Source organism: Vanessa cardui, chromosome 8 (assembly GCF_905220365.1).
Source record: "Vanessa cardui chromosome 8, ilVanCard2.1, whole genome shotgun sequence".
Classification (NCBI taxonomy): Eukaryota; Metazoa; Arthropoda; class Insecta; order Lepidoptera; family Nymphalidae; genus Vanessa; species Vanessa cardui.
Window position 1 is genome coordinate 9,909,094 of NC_061130.1, and position 22,792 is coordinate 9,931,885.

The window sequence follows — 22,792 nt, forward strand, 5'->3', positions numbered from 1 at the left end:
AAATAAACAATAAAGTAACAAAAATAGATTTATTAATATAAAATTAAGGCGCCTGATTTAAGAAAAATCAAATCAAAATAGAGGTTGGGACCTCTATTGTCTTTGAATCTATGTGTATATGCGTGTTTCTGATATTCTTTCGCCTCACAGTATCTTGAAGAACTTTATTTATATGATTAGAAGATTATGATGTTAAACTTAAACTAACGTAAGTACATAAAAATATCACAACGTTTTTTTTAATTAATATTTTTACTGGCAAATATGTTTTTGTAATTAAGCATTTTTAAGGTATAATATTTACATTAAATTAAGCACAATGTTCAACTGTTTGATATACATGGCGAGCAAGAAAGCGACATGTACAAAACGGTTATTTATAATTCGAATATAATAAAAAATCGTAATAATTATATGTATAGTTAAAACTTCTTGCATTTATTACAAAATACCTATTTTTTGTTACCCTTGATGGTAACATTGTTAATAATTGTTTATGAAAAAAGCTGCATTCACATCATGCGGCTCTATTATTTCTTTATGATAAATTAGATCAACTCAAAATATCTTAATCATGAAGTATATAATATTAATATCGTTATTCGTAAACAATAACTTAACAATAACGAGATTTTCGAAGGTGAATTACAATGGCCTATCTTTGGCTGGTCTAGGCTCTATCCGTGATCTCGGTAGCAACAGCGAAAGCACGCCACAAACTGGAATAATAAAATAATAAAAAAATACTTATATTTTAAGCTATTGTTTATTTTTTTTATGGTATAGGTTGGCGGACGAGCATGTGGGCCACCTGATGGTAAGTGGTCACCATCACCCATAGACAATGACGCTGTAAGAAATATTAACTATTCCTTACATCGTCAATGTGCCACCAACCATGCGAACTAAAATTTTATGTCCCTTGTGCCCGCAGTTACACTGGCTCACTCACCCTTCAAACCGGAACACAACAATACTGAGTACTGTTATTTGGCGGTAAAATTACTGGTGAGTGGGTGGTACCTACCCAGACGGGCTTGCCCAAAGCCCTACCACCAAGTAAAATGATGTGTCTTGATAATAAAGTTGAAAATCGAAAATTTTATTTGCAAATATATCATTAGCGATGTATTATTTTTATATAATGATACAATTAGATAAAAATAATAGTCTGTCAATAAAAATAGCCAATCAGCACAATTATCGATCAATAAATGATAAGAGTTATTTAAGACATTTTCCGGTCATCGATGCTTTTTAATAAAAGATGATAGCATCCACATGCCTTGTTGATAAATTTATTTTTTATGAATTAATATTGTCGCGGTTTTACAAGCTACTAAACGTAAAACCTCGATTTAAAATTGGATTGATCTGAGATATTAATCCAGACATATAATTAAAAATCATATTCATATATATTCTGTGCTAATTATGCGTTCTGAAACCCGAGATCGCCCGGTGTTTAGAATGCGTACATCTTAACCGTTGATTGCGGGTTCAAGCCCAGGTAAACACCACTGAATTTTAATGTGCTTAATTTGTCTTTATAATTCATGCTGAGCTCGGCGGTTAAGGAAAGCATCGTGAGGAAACATGTATGGCATGTCTCTAATTTCAATGAAATTTTGTCACATGTAAATCCATCAACCCGCAGTTGTGCAGCGTAGAGGAATATGCTCCTAACCTTCTCAAAGAAAGAGTAGGCCTCAACCCAGCAGTGGAAGATTTACAGGCAAGTTTGTATTTACAACAGAAACATTTTAAATTTGCTCGTCGTATTTTACTTCATATTTTATTAAAATTTCAACTGTCAAAAATTGAGGATATCATATCTAATAAGGTTCGCATTTCCAAAGATATAAAGAGTCATTCATTTTATCCGCGAAACGCAAGCCGCAAGGCAAGTAGGTAAGTGTGAGCGAGTGGTGGCCTAAGTCACGAATGCCTTAAATAAACTGGTAAATCATTTATAATACATACATTAGTAAGATATATATGATAACTTACGGATTAACATTCCTCCAAAGATATAGAAAGTTAGCTCGCAGACGGCGTTAATCAGGAGACCAGCAACATTCGTACCCACTATGGAACCCGATCTACCAACCATCATCGTCAGACTAATAGCCATACCCCTGTGTGCATAACAAGAATATTAAAAAATATTTATCATAATATCGTATATAATAAATCAGTTTCTAATTAACATTTCAGTTACAAATGGTGGAGATTTCCAATTTTTTTTTTACGAATAAGACAACAACACAAACAAACTTTTATTACATGTTTTATAAATATAATTGTGATAATTACTTATATGTATATTATTTGATTTTTTATATCTTGTTTAGATAGAATAAATATAGGGTATGTGTACGTGTTACAATAGGTTTAAAGATTTATAGAAGATTTTGTACTTCTTATGTACTTTTTATGTTTTAAAGAAATATTGTTATATTTGTTGTTTTTTTAATATAATCATAAATAATAGAAATTGTTAAGTTGAGTATATTACTTACCTCAAATTAGTTGGAAATATTTCAACAGCATATGCATTTATTGGGCCTATTGCAAGACCAGTGATTGGTATCGACGATAGTAATATCGCAAATATTGTGTCTTGTGTTACAAAATTTATAAGTATACAAAATACTCCTATCACCACATAAACAAGGATCAGTAATGTTTTCTTTCCCAGTAATTTTACAGTACTGCTGACTCCGAGAGCAATGAAGGCGCAACAGAAATTGGCAATTGTGTTAATCACAAATGTCATAGAATCAATAGAATCGTCACATTGTGCGTTTTCTGAAGCTGTCTGTAATAAGATTATAAATTTATTGTTAAAAAAATTTCATGAGTATTTTTATTTTTTTCTAATTAGTGAAGTTAGTTTAAAAAAAATGCTTCGTAATGTCAGAAAGAATTTATTTTTGAAACTTATAAGATCAGTAGATGAATGAAAAATATCATTTCTATTTCATCATATAATATTATACTAAATGTTTATTTATTGAGATAAAAGTTTACGTTTCTTCAGTAGGAAGTAGATATATGTGATCATATTTATTTTAAACAAATAAATCTTAGTTACATATAATACGCCTTATTTCACTAGTTTATTTGTGTAGAAGTAATATCTAGGACTTATAAATATCTAATAAATAAACATACCTACCTACCTCATTAAGCCGTTGAGCAATTACATCGCAGGCAGTAAGACCTGCACTGTCCCCAGTGAGCACTCTGTTAAGGATATCTGGTATCCACATGTACAGGCCATTTAGACTAAAACATTAAGTAATTAAAATGATAATTAACTTTTCTTGTAATATTATAAATTATATATATTTTAATTTATAATAAAGTAAATTGAATTTGAAAATTTGTTCTAAATTCTTTTCTACTATATTACCTATGCCTGTATTATACATATAACGCTTCCTTAATTAATTACAGCATCTATTAAAAGAAATCGCAACTAAATCCCATGCGTATTTTAAGGATCTAATCATACATCGGGACAGACAGACAATGGGAAGCGACTTTGTTTTTGTACTATGTAATGATTATTATTTTCCTAAATACATCCTAATTGTTAACATTATTATTTATTGTGAAACCTAGTTACATTATTTTGTTTCTTTGAATTAATTTGAAGTAACGGTATCGACACTACGCTGATGCATATCGTGGTTTTCTAATAGTTAGGGTATAAATAAGGTTGTATAAAAGATCATTTAAAATTGGCTTAATAACTTAAAACTTTCTCCTTAAGCCTGTGCAATGATATCTATTCGATATTAAATATTTATAAAAACGAAACACCCTTGTGATATTACGATGTTTATCAATTTTATCGACCTATTTAAATCGGATTAAGACTTATATATCAATATCGATTAATAAACACATTGCCATTAAACTAGTTAGAAAGTGATTAAAAACACGCGTCGTAGTGTAAATATCTGCCATTTTTAATAAATTTTTGAAAAAGCGAATTTCAGACTAACCTAAATTCAACATAACAAACCTCAGTTCAACGAATTACTTGGTATAACGAATATTTACTTGTTCCCTTCTGATTTGTTATATCGAGGTTGTACTGTAATTTAAATAATAATACTGAAATAAAAATCAAAAAGGCACAAAGTCTGTGTAGATGCAAATATACTAGGTATTTGTGAGATATTTATGGATTATCTATGGACTATTTTAAAAAATCCATCCATCCAATGAATTTGACCATATAAAGTTAGATTAAATATTTGAATGTCATATTCTTACTAAAGGAAGTATAACTTACGTGGCAAATATTCCAAAAAATAAAGTTCCATTTAGAATAAACCACTTCAAATAGGGCGGCCTGAGCAACGGTATTGTTTGCTGTATCAAGGAGTTGAGAAAAGATGGCTTTTGTTTATCCTGTTCGGGTAATTTTAAGCATTTTACCTGAAATAAAAAAAGATATATATTTAGTTTAATTGTCGATACACACAGCAATTATTTTATCAATGGTTACCAATTCCGTTATTAAATGACCATTAGAACATTTTTATACGGTACGATTATATATAATTTAATAAACAGTTTGAATGAGGTTTAGCAAAATAAACTCTAATTTTTAACGATAATTATTATGTGTAATTGAAAAAAAATAATTATAGATTCTATAGAAAAGGGGTAATTGTCTCATTTTAATTGCTAAATTGGATCTACGTAGGCTCAAAAAACATTAAATTACAATAATTCTGAGAGCAAAAGCAATTAGATTTAAAAAAAGGTGGTCGCTATTAAACAATGTTGCAGCTCAACCTCCATTTTTACATATTGTATGTTTATTTTAAATGAATATAAAATTATAATATTAAAAACAAAGGTTTTATAAATACCAAAATGTCTTTAGTTAATTTCCATTGTAAACATTTTTGTGCCACGATTCCAAGCGGTCCAGAATAATACAGTAAATATTTTTAATTTATATTTGTATATATTTAAGCATTCAATGATATGAATTCTTATCATAATAAATTTTTTTAACTGTTTTTGAGCTAATCTGTAACATTGTTTGGACCATTTCGCAGTGATAGTCTCGCACGAGTCACCAAATTTATAAATAAATTTATAAATCAATAATATATTATTATATAGATACATATCATGCCATATCATCACGACGATAAGGTGAGTTTTGATGAGTAAAATGTTGCTTAATAATTGCTACTCACGGTGACACGCTGATTTTTTAATAAGATTTACTCGACAACATGCGGGTGGAATCGGTGCGATACAGGATCCCGTACATTAGGTGTTCAATTGGATAATTTTCACAAAGGATATGGCGATGTTGCAAAAGTAATACGTCATATAAAATATACACATCTTTTATAATATATATATTATCTTGATGTTAGCTTTGTGTGAACCACTGGGGTAATTTGCACCCTCCCCAAAAAACAATATTTAGTACTGTTGTGTTCTCTGTGTCTGTGTAGCTACAGTCATAATGTACGTAATATTTTACTTTCCATGGTTGGTGGGAATTAAGATGTAAAATTCTTAGGGTATAAAAAAATTGTGTAAGGTTTCCCTATTTGCCTCTCACTTTAAGAATCAATAAAGTATTACTATTTTCAAGAATGTAATCAAGCCTTGCAACTTATAAATATGACATTACCCTACAAATAAACCTCGTTTGCTTTTCGTTCTTTTAATTATCGCGTAAATCAGGGACAAAAACACAAATTAAAGTTATCCTGTTAAAATTGTATTATAATATTATAACTCACACTATAGAAGAGTTTATAATGTACATAATAAAGTTTTTATATGTTAGGAAATAAATAGTTTTAATAAACTCACAGGATAGTCAGATGCGGGTTTTCTTTTGTTTCCAGAGTATATAGTTCTTAATACTTTCAATGATTCGTCATGTCTGCCTTGTGAAATGAGGTACTTCGGACTCTCCGGACCAAAGGACATAAGTATTGCACTTAAAATAAAAAAGCTTGAGTATATAACCGTAAGTAATCTCCATGGCCGGAAGTAGTACAAACCAAAGTCAATTCTGAAATCGAGTGGTAGTATTGCCCATGCTAGTACTGGAAAAAAAATTGTGTGTGTAAACATATTGATATATGTTCATAGTTCTTAATAGCTTACAACAATAACAGCAACAACAGCTTATAAATTTCAGTTTGCTGGGCTAAGGCCTCTTCTCCTTTTGAGGAGAATATTTGGGATATATTCCACCACGCTTTTCCAATGGGTTGGTGGAATACACATGTGGCAGAATTTCGATGAAATTAGACACATGCAGGTTTCCTCACGATGTTTTCCTTCATCACCGAGCACGAGATGAATTATAAAAACAATTCAAGCACATGAATATGCAGTGGTGCCTGGGTTTGAACCCGCAATTATCGGTTAAGATACACGCGTTCTAACCACTAGGCATCTCGGCTCTAACGTAGCTTAGTGAGTTGATTTACATTAACACCTTAATCTGAACCGATAATAGCAGGCGCAGACTGGTACGCATTATCTAATTTTATGATTCATTTAGTGTAACTACAGGCACAAGCGACATAACATCTTAGTTCCCAAGGCTGGTGGCATACTGAGAATGTAAGGAATAGTTAATATTTCTTACAGTGTCATTGTCTATGGGTGATGGTGACCACTTACCATCAGGTGGCCCATATGCTCGTCCGCCAACATATACCATAAAAAAAAGTGTTCAGCGGTAACTCAGTGCCAGATTGTACTTGCAAATTGCAGTACCTGGCATATTTCTGTGTACTAAAGTACAGGCAGTGTCGAACAATCGTTAAGGTTTTTGTTAGAAGCATATAAGCATTTAGGAAATATTACATAAAAATAACTTACAAGGCACCAAGGCCGATCCTGATATCTGCATGGCATTCGTTATTGACAGTGTAATATCTCTGTATCTTTCTGGTAAAATTTCCCCAATAAAAGAATATGGCACTGAGGCTGGACATGCTATACTGCAAAATTAATAGTTCAATATACGAAGATGTAAGAAAACTTTATTCTGCATTTCATATGGATTTCTTTCGTTAAAGTTAAGTAAATAATTAAATAAACATAATTTATAATATTTTATATGCCTAAACTTGTCTCATTAAAAATAAATATATTTAATTGTATGTATTATAAATAATATCAAATCTTGCTTACCAAAATGCTGATAGAAGTTTGAAAATCGTAAAACTAGTGAGATCAGGCATAAAAGCAGCGATCACACCAAAAGCACCGGCTGCTAATGAACTGTATACAACTGTCTTTTTTCTTCCTCTAGTATCAACAAGATATCCCCATGGAAATGAAGTAGCAACAACACCTAAAAACAAGTCATTAATATACGCAAAAAAACTCTCAACCGTTAAATTACGCCTGATTATAAAACATTACACTTATTAAAATATCAAACTAATATATACAACGTCTCGGAAAAGGAAAGATACCCGAGGAGAGACGGCAAAAGATACTTAGTTTATCTAATATTATATGGTTTAACAATTAAATTCCAGAAACGTGCTTTTCAAGGAGAAACCACTTAATATATGTTTCAATCTGGGGGCGCCCCTATTATTTAGATAGTGACCCTAGATTTGATATTTAATAAACTCACGATTAAACATTTGTTCGTTTTAGATTTGTTTAATCATGCGTTATTGCCTATATTATTTAATTCATGTTATAAAATATAAATTCGAAACTCTTCTGTCTTAGAATATTGTAATGTTTTGAGGACAGGAATTATTTTAAGAAAGATGTGATTTCCAGATGAACGTACCAATATATGGGATAGAGCCGATGACTCCACGCTGCGCGTCTGTCATCTGCAGATCGCATTTGGCGGCTGGAAGCAAATACGAGTAGCCGACCGGATCTATAATCGCTGATATAAGGAAGAGGGCCAAGGCTAAACTGTAGCGTATGTTATACCAGCCAATACCTGAGAAAAATAATATCATAGTTTAGTTTATCATACGAGATCATACCCCAATACTGCAAAATATTATTTTGTTGTACATAAACATTATAATGTATTTGGATTTTTTATATTTTTATTTGATCATACACATTCCCCTTATTATAATATATTAAACCCAACCTTGGGAACTAAAATGTATTATTCCCTTGCACCTGGTTACTCTGGCTTACTCATCATAAGAATTGGAACACAACAAAATTAACCATTGGTGATATTATTATAAGCAGGTGGTACCTATTCAGACAGGCTAACCACAACTCAAGGAAGAAATTAATTAGTATTTATTTACTTATTCATCAAGTTCTATGTTCATGGTGAGATTTTATATAAAAATTGAACTTCTAAATTTTATAATGTAAAAATCGAAACGCTGTATATTTTTACATACATATGTACGTATGTGAATATTCTTTTTTAACTATAATATAATCATTCAAAAAATATGAAGCCGGTAAATATCTTATCAAGACAACGAGGCTTAGCGGTATTCATATTAAGGAATGTTAATTAAAACATAAAATAAATGTTTTGAGCACAAATATACAGTATTTATAATTTTATCAATAAAATAAAACATGTCAATTGTGTTGATACTTTATATTCAACTATAAAGAAACTTGTTTATGACGACAATAATTATTATATGACATCGCATTTATCTATATTTGTATAGGTAAAGTAAACCATAAACTTACTCGTACGTTGTCTATCAAATGGAAATCTTTAATAAAATTATATGCGAGATTAGACAAACTCGCACTAATCACTACATAGTATAAAAGTCGCTTTCTCTCCCAATATATGTTTAAAGTTTAAACTTTTCAAATGCATGCAGTTTTTTTTAATAGAAAGAGTGATTCGAGGAGAAGGCATATAATACATGGACAATTTAGTAAAGAAACACTGATAATTTTAGAAGTTTCTGCTGTGATGTCATATCATTGCACCCGTGCGAAGTCGGGACGGGTCGCTAGTTTCTTATAATACAAGTAAGTTCCATTCGACTAAAACCTCTTACTTAGACAGATTTAATCTACCTTTTAATACGTGTATTAAAACCTTACTATAGCTGATGTAATTAGGACAAACGTAGGCAACAACAATTACTTCTTTGTTAAAGTATGGCCCAGCTAGTTAATAAATATTATATTTATTGCATTTTAAATGAGTTATGACTGAAACCAAAAAAAAACATATTTGTTTTATAAATTGTTGTAAGTAACAATTAACCTTGCTAGTGGAATGTACTACTTCCTTTTACTTTATAAGCTTTCGAAAATAAGAATCACTTCCTACTCAATATATTTTTTGTTTCAAACGGGTGTTAGTTAAGTACTTAAAAATAATACGGCTTTAAACTTGTGTTAATTTGCATCACTTTACCCGGGTAACTATTTATCTAGTAAATATAACTAGAGCAATAGTTGTGTCGACATTTGAGTTAATTATGTATATTTATTTAGATAGTACATACATACATATATACGTACATTTATTGACTTGATGGTCTAGTACCTAGCTAAATAGGTTTCACATGTCGAGGTCCTTGGTTGAAACCATATGTTGTGTCAACTTTATGTATTAGGTTATTGTCAGTAGGAGCCTAGAATTACGCTGTTGACCAGAATCTATATGCAACCGTGCCCCTGATATCTATCAGATATTTGATATGAGATATAAAAATATGAGAATTCACCAGTTTTTGTACATATATTTGTGCACTACTTTTAATGTCTCCTGTGCGAATAGTTACTAATGGTTACGATGGACTTAATTTATACGGTTTAGAAGTGAAATAAAATTTATTTTCTTTGTTGTAACAAAATAAAATGTTCTAATTGTTTCTTGCTCCACCTAAAGTACTTATCATTATCAATAGGTTTAAAAAAATCTTTAAAATAAATAAATGGAACAAAGAATAATCTATTTTGGTGTTTTTTAATCTTGGATAATTGTCAAAATATTGTCTTAAAAACATCGAAGTTTAACAATAGTTTCTATTTATCTAATAAGGTGCATTAAACTTATAATATATTTTTTAAATTGTTTGACAAAACACGATCTCGTTGCTTATTATATACCTACATATTTATTTATAAATTTGGCGTCCTATCTCTTTTATCTCCATACTTAAGAAATTAGATAAGGATAATTTTGTGAAATAACAATTAGTGTAGAACAGAGCTGAGGTGTCCAAACATGTTTATCGTATCATCAAAAATCTAATTATAGACATTGGCGGATGTTCATATATTTTTTAAATTAGATAATTAATTGTTTTCATTCATTTTTTATAGTTTATCTGGTGACAACAATTAGGTTATTAAAATTTGATTACACGTAGCACTTTATCGATATTGATAACAAATGCGAAACTCTTTTTAATCTTTAGAATTGTTTGCGTGTAGTAGCAAATCATGTATATCAATCGAATATGAAATGACCATTCATAAATAGGTCCGACTAGATAGAAAATTAAAAATATTTATTAAATTTGGTACATAAATCGTTTTACATGTTGTAAAACATTTGTAATATATGTTTTGAAAATGAATGATGAAGTGAAATTACTATGAAAAAATTAAGAAATAAATACTAATAATATTTCAAAAGTATAGGTTATATGCTGTTTATGATATAGCAGCTCTATATCATACACAGCATATATTTTTAATTTTTTAACTATTTACGAATAGTAGATAATAATTATCGTATTATGTCGATTGATAAATGAACTGGAAGCTTTTTGGTTTCAAAGCCATGAGACCTCTTTGATTTTTATTAAATAAAAAAATATCAATCAAAAATTTTAAAATAACTGGAAGAAAATTACTAAAGAGTGTAATTTATGTATAAATTCGTAGATTTCGGTAACGCTTTTGTTTCAAAAGCAAATAAAACTTCCTTATAAAATCGCACCTGTGCTAAGATTCACAATGTTGGCCTTGTGTTATGTATGACTGACCGCTGTGCAAACTCTGTGCCTATCTCAGAAATGGTTGAATGTTTAAAAAAATAATGTGTAGAATTTTATATCATACAACTATAACATTTGCAAATAGCAAGGTCTTTAAATAAAATATTTGTGAACGCGAACACGAAATTTTATGCTATTTTTCTGGCCTAATATTAACATCATTTTCATACAAAATATATTTTAGGGGTCATTATTATTGTTTCAGGTGCTTCTATTATAATTATTGTATTTTTAGCATAGCTAATTCTTTACTGAAAAAAGGATTACACAACTATTTACTTGGTGGTAGGGCTTTGTGCAAGGCCGTCTGGGTAGGTACCACCCACTCATCAGTTATTCTACCGCCAAATAACAGTACTCAGTTTTGTTGTGTTCCGGTCTAGAGGGTGGCTGAGCCAGTGTAACTACAGGCACAAGGGACATAACATCTTAGTTCCCAAGGTTGGTGGCACATTGACGATGTAAGGAATAGTTAATATTTCTTACAGCGTCATTGTCTATGGGCGATGGTGACCACTTACCATCAGGTGGCTCATATGCTCGTCATACGCTCGCCAACCTATACCATAAAAAAATGTACGGGCATGAGCCAAGTGCATAGCAAGGGGAGTTAGCCTAAAACTAGGCGGCATGTAGTAAAATCACGGTTTTCTGTAAAAGCATGAGAGTGAATCATTGATACTTATTTAGTTATTTCAGGCTGACATGGAGAGTGTGAGATATAAATCCAGTAGAGGGTAGAACTATAGGTATCATTTTGGTGTTCTTAACTTTCCATTGTGTTTTTATCTCTATGGATAAATTTTCTTAATATCTTATGAAACTGCTCAGCGAATAAATAATATTTTATTGATACTGATTAACAATTAGATTTCGTACGATGTTTTTGATATACTTAGTCAATTTTTAGGGTTCCGTACGTCTGAATACAAAAACGGAACCCTTATAGGATCACTCGTGTGTCTGTCCGTCCGTCGCTTACAGTCAATTATCTCCGAATCTATTAGACCGATTAAGTTGAAATTTGGTACACATATCAATTCCTGTAACCCAAACACAGAGGTGTGACGTGAGTAGATGAAATCTGTATATGGGGGGTCATTTTGGGGGGGAAGGGGAAAATTAAAAAAAAAATATCTGAAAACTGCATCGTGTGGCATATCAAATGAAAGGTCTTGTTGAGAAGATCTTAAATGTTTTTTTTTGTAATTTTAAAATAAATAGTTTCCAAGTTATTCAAGAAAATAGACGAAAATCGACCATTCCCCCCCCCTTATCTCCGAAACTACTGAACCTAAAATTTTGAAAAAAATACAGAAATTAGTTTTCTCCTTATAGATTATAGGAAAACCTATAAGAAGTCCATGATATTAAAATAACATGGTAAATCACTCAATATTGTGCGTACCAACTTACATTTGCAGGTGGAATGTGTGGGAGAACATATTTTTAACTCCAATGTTAAGTTTTGTTAAATCGGTTTGTAGATGAATATTTAACGAAAAAAATAAGCCCATAATGAGCATTCTACGACCAATGTTTTAGGAGATATTAATTAATTTTTCAATTTAATTCCGCCCGCGGTATGACAAATAAATGCTTAGTAAGGCGCGGGCCCTTACTACGGCATTATGAGACATGACCTTCACGTTGCTCTACTTGAGACAGATTTGTGCGCTAGTGTCTTGTTTCAATAATATAGTTGTAAACAAATCAATGAAGACATAAAAGTGTTATAGTATGAATCGTTTAGAAAAATTAAAAATTTAAATGTAGAATTTATGGGAAAACCGATCAGGATGAAAATGTGCATAGAAGTAGTATTCGAGTCCATAATTAAACTTTTTTTTTTAAGTTATTCATATTTTTTTTTCTTTTAATTATAAGAATGTGACTGATTCTTTTTTATTTTTTATTATTATTTTTTTCCTTCAATTATTCGTAAATTTTAATTCATCTATTATTTGCAGTTAAAATTATAGGTAGGTGAAAAATAAAATGTAATGTGTTATACGATTTTTTTTTAATTTATTTAAAAATATTATTTAATTATAAATCATGATCAAATGGTACATGCTTCCGAATAATAATCATTATAAAATATAAATTGAAAATATTTCGTATGGGAGATTATATTTCATTTTCTACTTACCTCTAATTTTCACCGCAGATCATAAATAAATAGAAATTTACAAAAAATAAAAGGGAAAAAATTAATAATAAAGAATAACTAAGAAACAGTCATTTTATTTTTATAATCAATGAAAGAAAATATAAATAAATAATAATATATACATATATACCTATATTATACAGTATATACATATATACATATATTATACAGGTAATATATACATATATACCTGGAATACTACCTTTACGCACATTTTCATCTCAATAGATTTCCCCAAGGTCGTGCCCTCCACTAGTCAGTCCGATCAAAGTGATTAAAATATATTAAAAAATTCATCTCTACATTATATATATTTTCATTGGTCGGTAATCTTATCAAATACAAAATTTTCACAGTTTGAAAAGAAAACATATTTCGATTACACTCGATTAAAATTTAACATTCTCATTGCTTTATAGCGTCAAAAATTCGAGGTATAATTAATCTATTGTTATACAAATGTCTCGATCTCTGATAAATATATTACAAAATATTGTAATAAAATGATTGTTTAAGCAATTGGTTTTTTAAACAATAAGTCTTATAATTTTCTTCAGGGGTTGTTTGTTTTTCATATTCGATTAATAATTTAAAGAAAGAAAATTAAAAATCGAACGTTTTTGAAGCATTTAATGACGTATTGGCTGGAGTAATATTAATGTGATGCGCGCTGCGCTGCGAGTGTGGTGGGGATTTCGAGTCTATGTCACAGACACAAGGCCCGCGCGGCTCATTCGCGCGGTCGGCTCCCTATGCTGCAGACGTATCCCAGACTTCTATATATTGATGTGATAATTTTCGTCGTTTCTATCGTAGTAAGATTTATTACAAAAAAAAATATTTCACAAAAAATATTTTTCCCTATTGAAAATGACTTCTGTACAGTTATCATATAACTATCTGTTGGATAATGGTAGTTATGTTGAAGAAGATGTTGTGGAGGAGTTTAACTCCTTACTTAGAGTAGTTCATGGGTATCAAAACCGAAGTGTTTATGAGATAACAACAGAGAGATTGCGCCAAAAAGCTCTCCCTGTTGATCCGAACTCAAATTTTCTACAGGTTTTATTTCGTCCTGATTCTGACGATTTTTCGAAAGTTGGGCATTGGGTTTGTGTCTATTATTCATCTCATACGCTCAAAGTTTATGATAGTTTGTATAAAAATCTTAGTGAAATACAGGCAGAGTATTTGAGAAAATTGTTTCCTTACATTCTAGAAAATGAAATCATATTTCCTGTTGTACAAAAACAACCAAATTTGATTGATTGCGGCTTATACGCAATAGCATTTAGTACTTCAATTGTGTTAGGCCTTGATCCATGTAATATTAAATTCAATGTCGAGTTTTTAAGAAGTCATACTTTAAACATTCTTTTAACACATAGGCTAACAGAATTTCCGTCTACAGTTATTAATCGTGGTGGACGTCCCCAAAACAAATACTGTGGCACTAAGTTAGAAAGAAAACGTATTGGTGAAAGAAACAAAAAAAGGCGCCAAAAAATCAATAAACTATCGAACTGTAGTCAAATAGAGGTTTTAGGGAAAACTGTTCTCTCGATTACTATTCCTGTTTCCTATGAAACATTGGAAAATCCTAATTGTTCGTATGATCAGAACGCCCCTATAAATAGTAATTTCAGCCCAGTAAAAAGTACTTCGCTTATTGCTTGTAAAAGAAAATCGTCAAGGATATTAGAGAATAACCTCAAACGAGAAAGATTATCCAGATGTAGTGATGACACTAAAAATAGAAAAAAAGAGCGAGATAAAGAGTCGAAAAAACTGCAACGTTCAGTACCTCGTAGACGCAAGACGGAGCAAAAACGCAATACTGTTTCGCGTCGCATTTCACGTCAGGATCGTACTTACAGGGAACGCGAACGGGTACTTAACACTGCATCACACCATATTTTACGTCAGGATCCTGCATATAAAACGCTAGAACAGGAACGTGATACCATAGCGCATCGTTTATCACGTAAAAATCCAGAATACGCTACTCGTGAAACCGAAATTCGAAATATACGAAATCAGAATATTGAAAATGATTGGGACAAAATTGAAAAACAATTCTTTGATTCTATTTTACATGGCCACACAAGCATTTGTTCGTGCTGCGGAAGATTGTGGCATAGAAACTCCCTGAAGTCATTAAAAGTAAATCATCTGTCTTTTTTCCTAGATGAAGTCATGAGAAACATAAAATTAAGTACATTTTCTGATAATAATAATTATATGTTTTGCTACACTTGTCATAATAATTTGAAAGCGGGAAAAATACCGAGATTAGCAATGAGTAATGGTTTACTGTTCCCTGATATTCCTGACGTTTTACAAAAACTTACACCACTTGAGGAGCGATTGGTTTCACCAAGACATATATTCCTTAAAATAGTAAGAAAAGGGCAGGGCCTTGGTTATCAACATGGATTAACAGGTGGAGTTGTTAACGTGCCTGTGGATGTAAATACTATGATTTCAGCGTTGCCTAGACATCCATCTGATAATCACATTATTACAATAGAATTAAAACGGAGAATGTGTTATAAGCATGGTCGAAAAGAGCGAATCCGGCCGGACGTAATCAGAGAAGCTGCAAAGTATTTAGTGCAAACTGATTTGTTTAAGAAAATAGGTATCAAATATGATGAAGAGTGGATTTACGATGACCAATCCGATGACGAAAATTGTCTCGAAAAATGTACGTGTGATGTTTTGGCACAAGAAGAAAAAAATATTAACCCTGGAAATGTAGAAACTCTATTAGATAATGAAAAAGATGTTACTATTACAATGGCGCCAGGAGAAGGTAATCAACCAAGGTCACTAATTTATGATGAATATATGGAAGAATTAGGCTTCATTAAAATACACGGAGGGGTTGAGCGGAAATTCAAAATAAATTTGAGTAATTCCGAAATTATGAAATCAGAGATAACAAGATTTGACCGGAGAGCCATGAGGGCTGACTATTTATTTACTTTGTTGAAAAAACAACAAATGTTACAGCTGCGAAATAATATTTTGACCTGCTTACGAAAAAAAGTAAATAATTCTGTACCTATTATAGTTTCCAATCTGCTGAAAGATGAGTATTTGAATAATCTTATACAGCATGATGACGGGTATAGAGTTTTGTGCGACGTGAGAAATTCACCAGCTCATTGGGAAAACGAAAAAAAAAAGGTACTCGCTATGGTTCGACAATTCGGAGTGCCAACCCTTTTTGTTACTGTGTCAGCTGCAGAGGCCAAATGGCCAGAACTTATAAAACAACTTAAAAAAACTGTTGATAAGGGAGAAGTTAGTCTTAAAGAGGCACGATCTATCTCTTATGAGGAAAAGGCACGTCTTATTCAATCAGACCCATTTATTTGTGTCACATTTTTTGAAACAAGGCTTAAAGAATTGATGAAGACATGGTTAGTTCCATCAGGACCATTTGGGGACAATAAGATTAGCCATCAGTACCATAGGATAGAATTTCAACATCGTGGATCGCCACATGCACACATAATGTTGTGGATAGAAGGTGCACCAATATATACTCCCGAAGACGAAACTTCTATTGAAAATATCATAAAATTTGTTGATATGATCGTATCTTGTGACAGTAATGAAATAAGTAACGATCTTGTAGCAATACAAACACACAAACACACTCACACATGTCACCCAAAACCAGACCGACCATGCAGATTCGGAATACCTTTCTTTCCAATGGACAAAACAAGATTGTTGACTGAATTGTATAAAGACGATCCTTCCACAGCAAAATGGAAAAAAAATTCTAAAAAGTTAAAAGAAGACCTATCTAATGTTTCTAATGATATCACATTTGATGATTACTTGAAATCCACTGGATTAACTATATCCGAATATATTTTAGCCGTAAGAGCTACACTCAAACGACCAAAAATATTTTTGAAAAGAAAACCCAAAGATATCTTGTTAAATCCGTTTTGCAAAAAAATATTAGAACTACAGCAGGCGAATATGGATTGCCAGTTTATATTAGATCCTTTTGCATGTTCAGTTTATATTGTAGACTACATTAATAAAACTGACAGAGGTATGTCCAACTTACTTAGAGCTGCTGTAGAGGAAGCTAAAAATGGTAATGCAAATATAAAAGAATCTCTACGTGCGATATCTAAAGTGTTTCTCAATTCATCAGAAATTTCTGCGCAAGAAGCTATTTACTGCCTCGCAGGATTGCCTTTGTCTCGTGCCAGCGAAGCTGATATTTATATTAATACGGGTCATCCAAACGAACGAGTAGGTATTCTAAAGCCGATGGAAACATTGAAGTCATTGAATGCTTCCTCTACTGATATATTTCAAAAAAATTTGTTAGACCATTACATCAATCGACCACAGGATGATTATTTCGAAAGAATGAGCTTGGCATATTTTGCTGCCTATTATACCTATTCAACTAAGCTATCAAAATCGTACGAGAATGAAAATATGGAAGAAAATACCGAAGATAGAACAACTGGTAGCTGGATACAATTATTAAATAATGACGGCTACATACGAAGAAGATTAAAGCCTAAAATAATACGTTTTCGACGATATAATCGTGAGCAGGACCCAGATAACTTTTATAGAGAGCAGATTATGTTATATGTACCTTGGAGGAATGAAGAGTCAGAGCTTGTAAATGACGAATTAAATTTAGAAGAAATTTTCCTCAATAAATGTAATATGATAAAATCAGAAAGTATACAGTTCAATTCCTTAGGAGGGCCAGAAGAATTTGAAGCGTTATTAGCAGCGGTTCGAAATGCAGAAAATGATGATGAAGAAAATGATAACAATCGAGCTGAAGCAAGAGCCTGTGCTCTAGGTGAATATGAATTGGAGACCCAAGAAATTGATCCCGACCATTGTTTGCAATTACAAGGGGAACAAGGCAATGACTTGATATGTAGAGTAATTGCTCAACCATTATTAATGAACGAAGATCATGTGCTCGCATTACTAAGAATGTTGAATAGTGACCAAAGAAATTTTGTTTTGCACCTAGGAAATCTGTTCACGCAACAATTAGAGCTCCCATTTTATTATTTTGTCAGCGGCGGTGCTGGAGTTGGTAAAAGCTTGCTGATAAAGGCCCTTTATCAATATTTAATGTTAATCTTTAATCGTGAGCCTGGAACTAACCCAGATGAAATAAAAATATTACTTTGCGCCTTTACTGGCAAAGCCGCGTTTGGTATTGGAGGACAAACTGTTCACAACGCATTCTGTTTGCCAATTTCACAGTGTGGTAGTACTATGCCGTCTTTGTCGGCAGGCACGGCTAACACATTAGCTAGTAAGCTATGTAAAGTTAAATTAATAATTTTAGACGAAATATCTATGTTGGGAAGTAGGACTTTCAATCAGATTAATCGCAGATTACAGCAAATTTTTCATACAGACGTCCCGTTTGCTGGTAAATCTATTATTTCTGTAGGAGATTTTAATCAATTGCCGCCAGTTGGAGACAACTGGATTTTTCAGCCTAATACAGGACGTAATCCGATGGCAGTTCTAGCTGGTGCACCATTGTGGGAACCATTTCGGCTGTTTCCGATGACTAAAATAATGCGTCAGAGGGATGATCTCAATTTTGCTATTGCTTTGAATAACATGGCTACTGGTAATATGAATCACATTGATATTCAACTTATCAAGTCGCGGTGTTTCAAAATGAGCAGCTTACCTGCTGATGCTGATGGTGCTATACATTTATTTGCAAGTAACAAAGAAGTGGACAATTACAACAAACAAAAATTATCACTAATGAATACTGAAGGTTGTTCTGTCAAGGCTATAGACATAGTTTCCGGTTCACCCAATCCGATAGCAAAAAAAAAAGCATTACAATCAGTGAACGCATTACCAACAATGAAGACATACGGCTTGCCTAAGATACTGTATGTGAAAATAAGTGCCCGATATATGATAACAGTAAATCTAGATACATCTGATGGACTAGTTAATGGCACTACAGGATTACTGAAAGCTATAGAATATGGTCGCCATATCACTACTAATGAAAGAAGACCTTTGCGATTGTGGTTACAGTTTGATAACAATGTCGGTATTGCGACAAGGAATAAATTTGAGGTTCATACCCGGAATCACCATGCATATATAGAATCTCAGTGGACACCGCTAGAAACTTCTACGTATACAGTGAAACAATGGAAGTCATCGAACCTCAAGGTACATCGGTCTCAATTTCCAGTAGTACCAGCTGAGGGAATGACGATTCATAAATCTCAAGGCTGCACTATGGAAAAAATAGTTGTTCATTTGAGTAGAAATGTGAAGCGATCAATGTTATATGTAGCCTGTTCTCGAGCTACTTCAGCTAGTGGCCTTTATTTGGTTACATCAGATGGTAATTTCAATCCCCCAGCAAAGGTATCAGAAAAAAGTGCAGTTCATTTGGAAATGATGAGACTGTTAGAAAATAAATTGATACCCCAGTTCGAAGTTTTACAGTCACCAGGAGATGAAATTCAAATAATCTTTCATAATGTACAATCATTGCGTAAACATTTACTAGATGTAAAAGCTGATTGTATAATTCATTCATCTCATATTACATTATTCGTAGAAACTTGGGGCTCTCGAAGCGACAATTTTGAGTTGGAAGGTTTTGAGCAAGTGTGCAGAATAGACGGTCCCAATGTATTGAATGCAAATCCCGGAAGGGGTGCAATAGCATATATAAATTGTAATTACGTCAATGAATTAGATGACGGTTCCAATAAAGGTTTATTTATAGATAGTCCAGGAGGTGGACACTGTGAATGTCTTCAATTCAAAGCATTTGGTGTTCAATTTTTAACCGTATATAAATCACCAAGATGTCTTCCGAAAATTGCAGTCGAATGTATTAAAAAGGCTATTAGTGCAAACGAAAAGATTATTATTGCCGGTGACTTTAATATTGATTTTAAGGACAAATCAAAAAATGAAATATCAGAATACCTTCTGTCACTCGGTCTTACTCCGCGTATTCAAGAATATACAACAAGACAAAATTCAACAATAGATAATATATTTAGTAATATCCCTCTCCAATCAGGGACCATTCATACTTTTTTTAGTTACCACAAACAAATTTGGGTCAGATTTAAAAAAAACATATAGGTAACATCGTACGGAACCCTCTTCACGCGAGTTCAACTCGCACTTGCCCCCTTTTTTTTTATTTACTGTGTAAGTACAGCTGTTTCTTTTAACTTACAAAAGAATCCAGAATAAATATTGTTTTGGTTTTAGTTCTCATATCTTATTTCATGTCATATTTTGTAGATATTCTTATCACATATTTATTATACTTAGTAATAAAACGATAGTAATATCTATAGATGGATACCTCAAAATGAAAGGAGGGATCATCTTTATTTATGTATAATTCAACATTCATACATTATGAACTGATCGGCCACCTGACATAATATTCAATAATAGGCAATATATCCGTAGTCTAAAAAGAACGGTTTATATCGAAACAGGAGTTAGTAGTTCATTACATTCGATACCTTTTAAGAATTAAATTACACATTTACATATTATGTAGAACGTATACATAACATTAAGTGATACTACATTAAGTGAAGAGTTAATTTATAACGTATATGAAGATTTGGGTTTAATTCATTAAAACATTATGAATAAACTACACAATATATTACTAAAAAATATATAGAACGATATCTTAACACTCCTTTTTTAAGAGTAATATTTTTTAAATTTTAATTTTAAAAACAATATTGATATTAAGTCATATCAAGTAAACATATCTTTAAAGAATTAAAAAGGGGTATGGAAACTATTAATCTCTTTTGTTGCGTTAATTTATGACTTATTTCTTGTAAATGTATTATTAAATTGCAGTCATGATAATAATGATCGCATATTTAATCAACACAGTCTATATAAAGTGCAGATTTTTAATTAAATAATTGATCTAATTTAAAGAGAGTCCTAAAATTTTTATTCTAAACATAAACATTTCTTTTCCTAAATCTTGGTATAAATATTTACATATGCCTGCTGTATATTTTATTTTTAAGATCTAAATAAATATGTAACACTATTAAATAAGCATACTAAGTTTAATAGATATAGTATTTTTATAAACTCACCGGCTACAGAAAGTGCTTGATCCAAATCCACTGCATTATCCTCATTTTCTATTGTTTCAGAAACTGTGTCAATTGTATTTTTCACCATTTTTGATTCCCAATAAATATTATGTCATATTACAGTACAAACGTCCTACTATTTTCACAAAGACGAGTGTATCAAGCGAGTGATAATACGCAATTAAATACATTTGTTAATATGCATATGTGTTGAATGATAACTTTGTATTAAATCACAATTCTGGATCACTTTTTATCGACGGTTCCTTATCTCTCAAATTTAACCCGACGCGAAGTAGCAGCTTGTCCGAGACCAGTTTTTATTGGTTAGAAATATGTTAATTAAAGCGTCATGTCTGAGCTTTGGCTATTTCGAATACCGGTTTAAGTTTAAAAATAACGGATCAACGGGCATGCGCCATATTATCGGTCAAATATTACCTTAGTGACAAAGCAGATGTTTGATTTGATTAATTATTACAATGTATATATTGTTGCGACAAACGGCAATCGCGTTGTGAGTTTAGGGAATAGCGATCTATTAAATAATACCACAGCGAGTGTTATTTTTAGAAACGTTTTTTATATGTGTTGGTCACGTACCAACAATAGGTATAAAAACGAGTCATCTAAAATTTGTTTTTGTTTTTTTTTAGTTGGTAGTTAGTTTTAATATTAAATGTAGCTAAAGCTATATTTAATCAATAACTTTATTAAACAACTTTATTTTATTTACATAATTGATCTGTGCTGTCATAATAAAAATCATTTTGACTCTATAACGTTTAGATTTTTTTTTATTTGAATAAAGTCTCAAAAATACTTTTTCGTATATAATTTTTTCTGCAGACGATATACTTATTTCATATAAAGGCGATATATTCTTTATCATGCTCAATTACAACTATAAAAAGGTAATACTATAACAATACAAAGGAAAACAAAATAATGTTACACAATGTGTTATTTACTGGTGGTAGAGTTTTTGCCAGCCCGTCTGAATCGGTACCATTCCTATTCAGATATACTACCGCCAAACAGCAGTACAAAGTACTACTGTGTTTCGGTTTGAAGGCCGCGTGAGCGTCTAACTAGAGACACAAGAGTATTCGTTAGCTTCTAAGATTTGTGGTATTCGCTTTGGCTATGGAAGTAATGGTCATTATTTCTTACAGCTTCCTTGTCTATAGAATGGTGGTGACCACTTATGATCGGTGGCAGGAGGCACTTATCATTAAGTTTCAATTTTGTTTTTAACCCGATGGTTAATTGCTTTTTTGCAAACCTTACGTTTAAAAAAATCCTTGATATCGTTAACAAGACACAAACAGATAATAAATTACGTGCCTCGTCTCATAATCTTCAGAGTAACAATTTGCATGCTTTGTTTAAGATAAGGATTAATCTTTAATTTTTCTGTTATCATGCAAAAGATTGAAAATGACAAAAAACCT

General features: G+C 31.6%; 1 protein-coding gene across 1 annotated transcript; it reads right to left on the reverse strand.

Moving 5' to 3' along the window:
* Positions 1-465: 465 nt before the first annotated feature.
* LOC124531882 (synaptic vesicle glycoprotein 2C-like) lies at positions 466-21,625 on the reverse strand. Its single transcript, XM_047106450.1, has 10 exons — positions 21,339-21,625; positions 7,826-7,987; positions 7,207-7,369; positions 6,892-7,013; positions 5,866-6,104; positions 4,310-4,455; positions 3,186-3,291; positions 2,523-2,821; positions 2,011-2,138; positions 466-719 (listed from the first exon to the last, which is right to left on the reverse strand). Exons 1-10 carry the CDS (start codon positions 21,424-21,426, stop codon positions 646-648), a joined length of 1,527 nt encoding a protein of 508 aa, XP_046962406.1. The 5' UTR covers positions 21,427-21,625; the 3' UTR covers positions 466-645.
* Positions 21,626-22,792: the final 1,167 nt, after the last annotated feature.

What these genes read in the sequence shown, in the direction of transcription:
- LOC124531882 (XM_047106450.1), bottom strand. Translation starts at nt 21,426, where the DNA reads ATGGTGAAAAATACAATTGACACAGTTTCTGAAACAATAGAAAATGAG. An exon ending in AGGATCGGCCTTGGTGCCTT is followed by an intron (nt 6,105 to 6,891) that starts GTAAGTTATTTT and finishes TTTTTTTTCCAG; the next exon opens with TACTAGCATGGGCAATACTA. An exon ending in TTGCTCAACGGCTTAATGAG is followed by an intron (nt 2,822 to 3,185) that starts GTAGGTAGGTAT and finishes ATCTTATTACAG; the next exon opens with ACAGCTTCAGAAAACGCACA.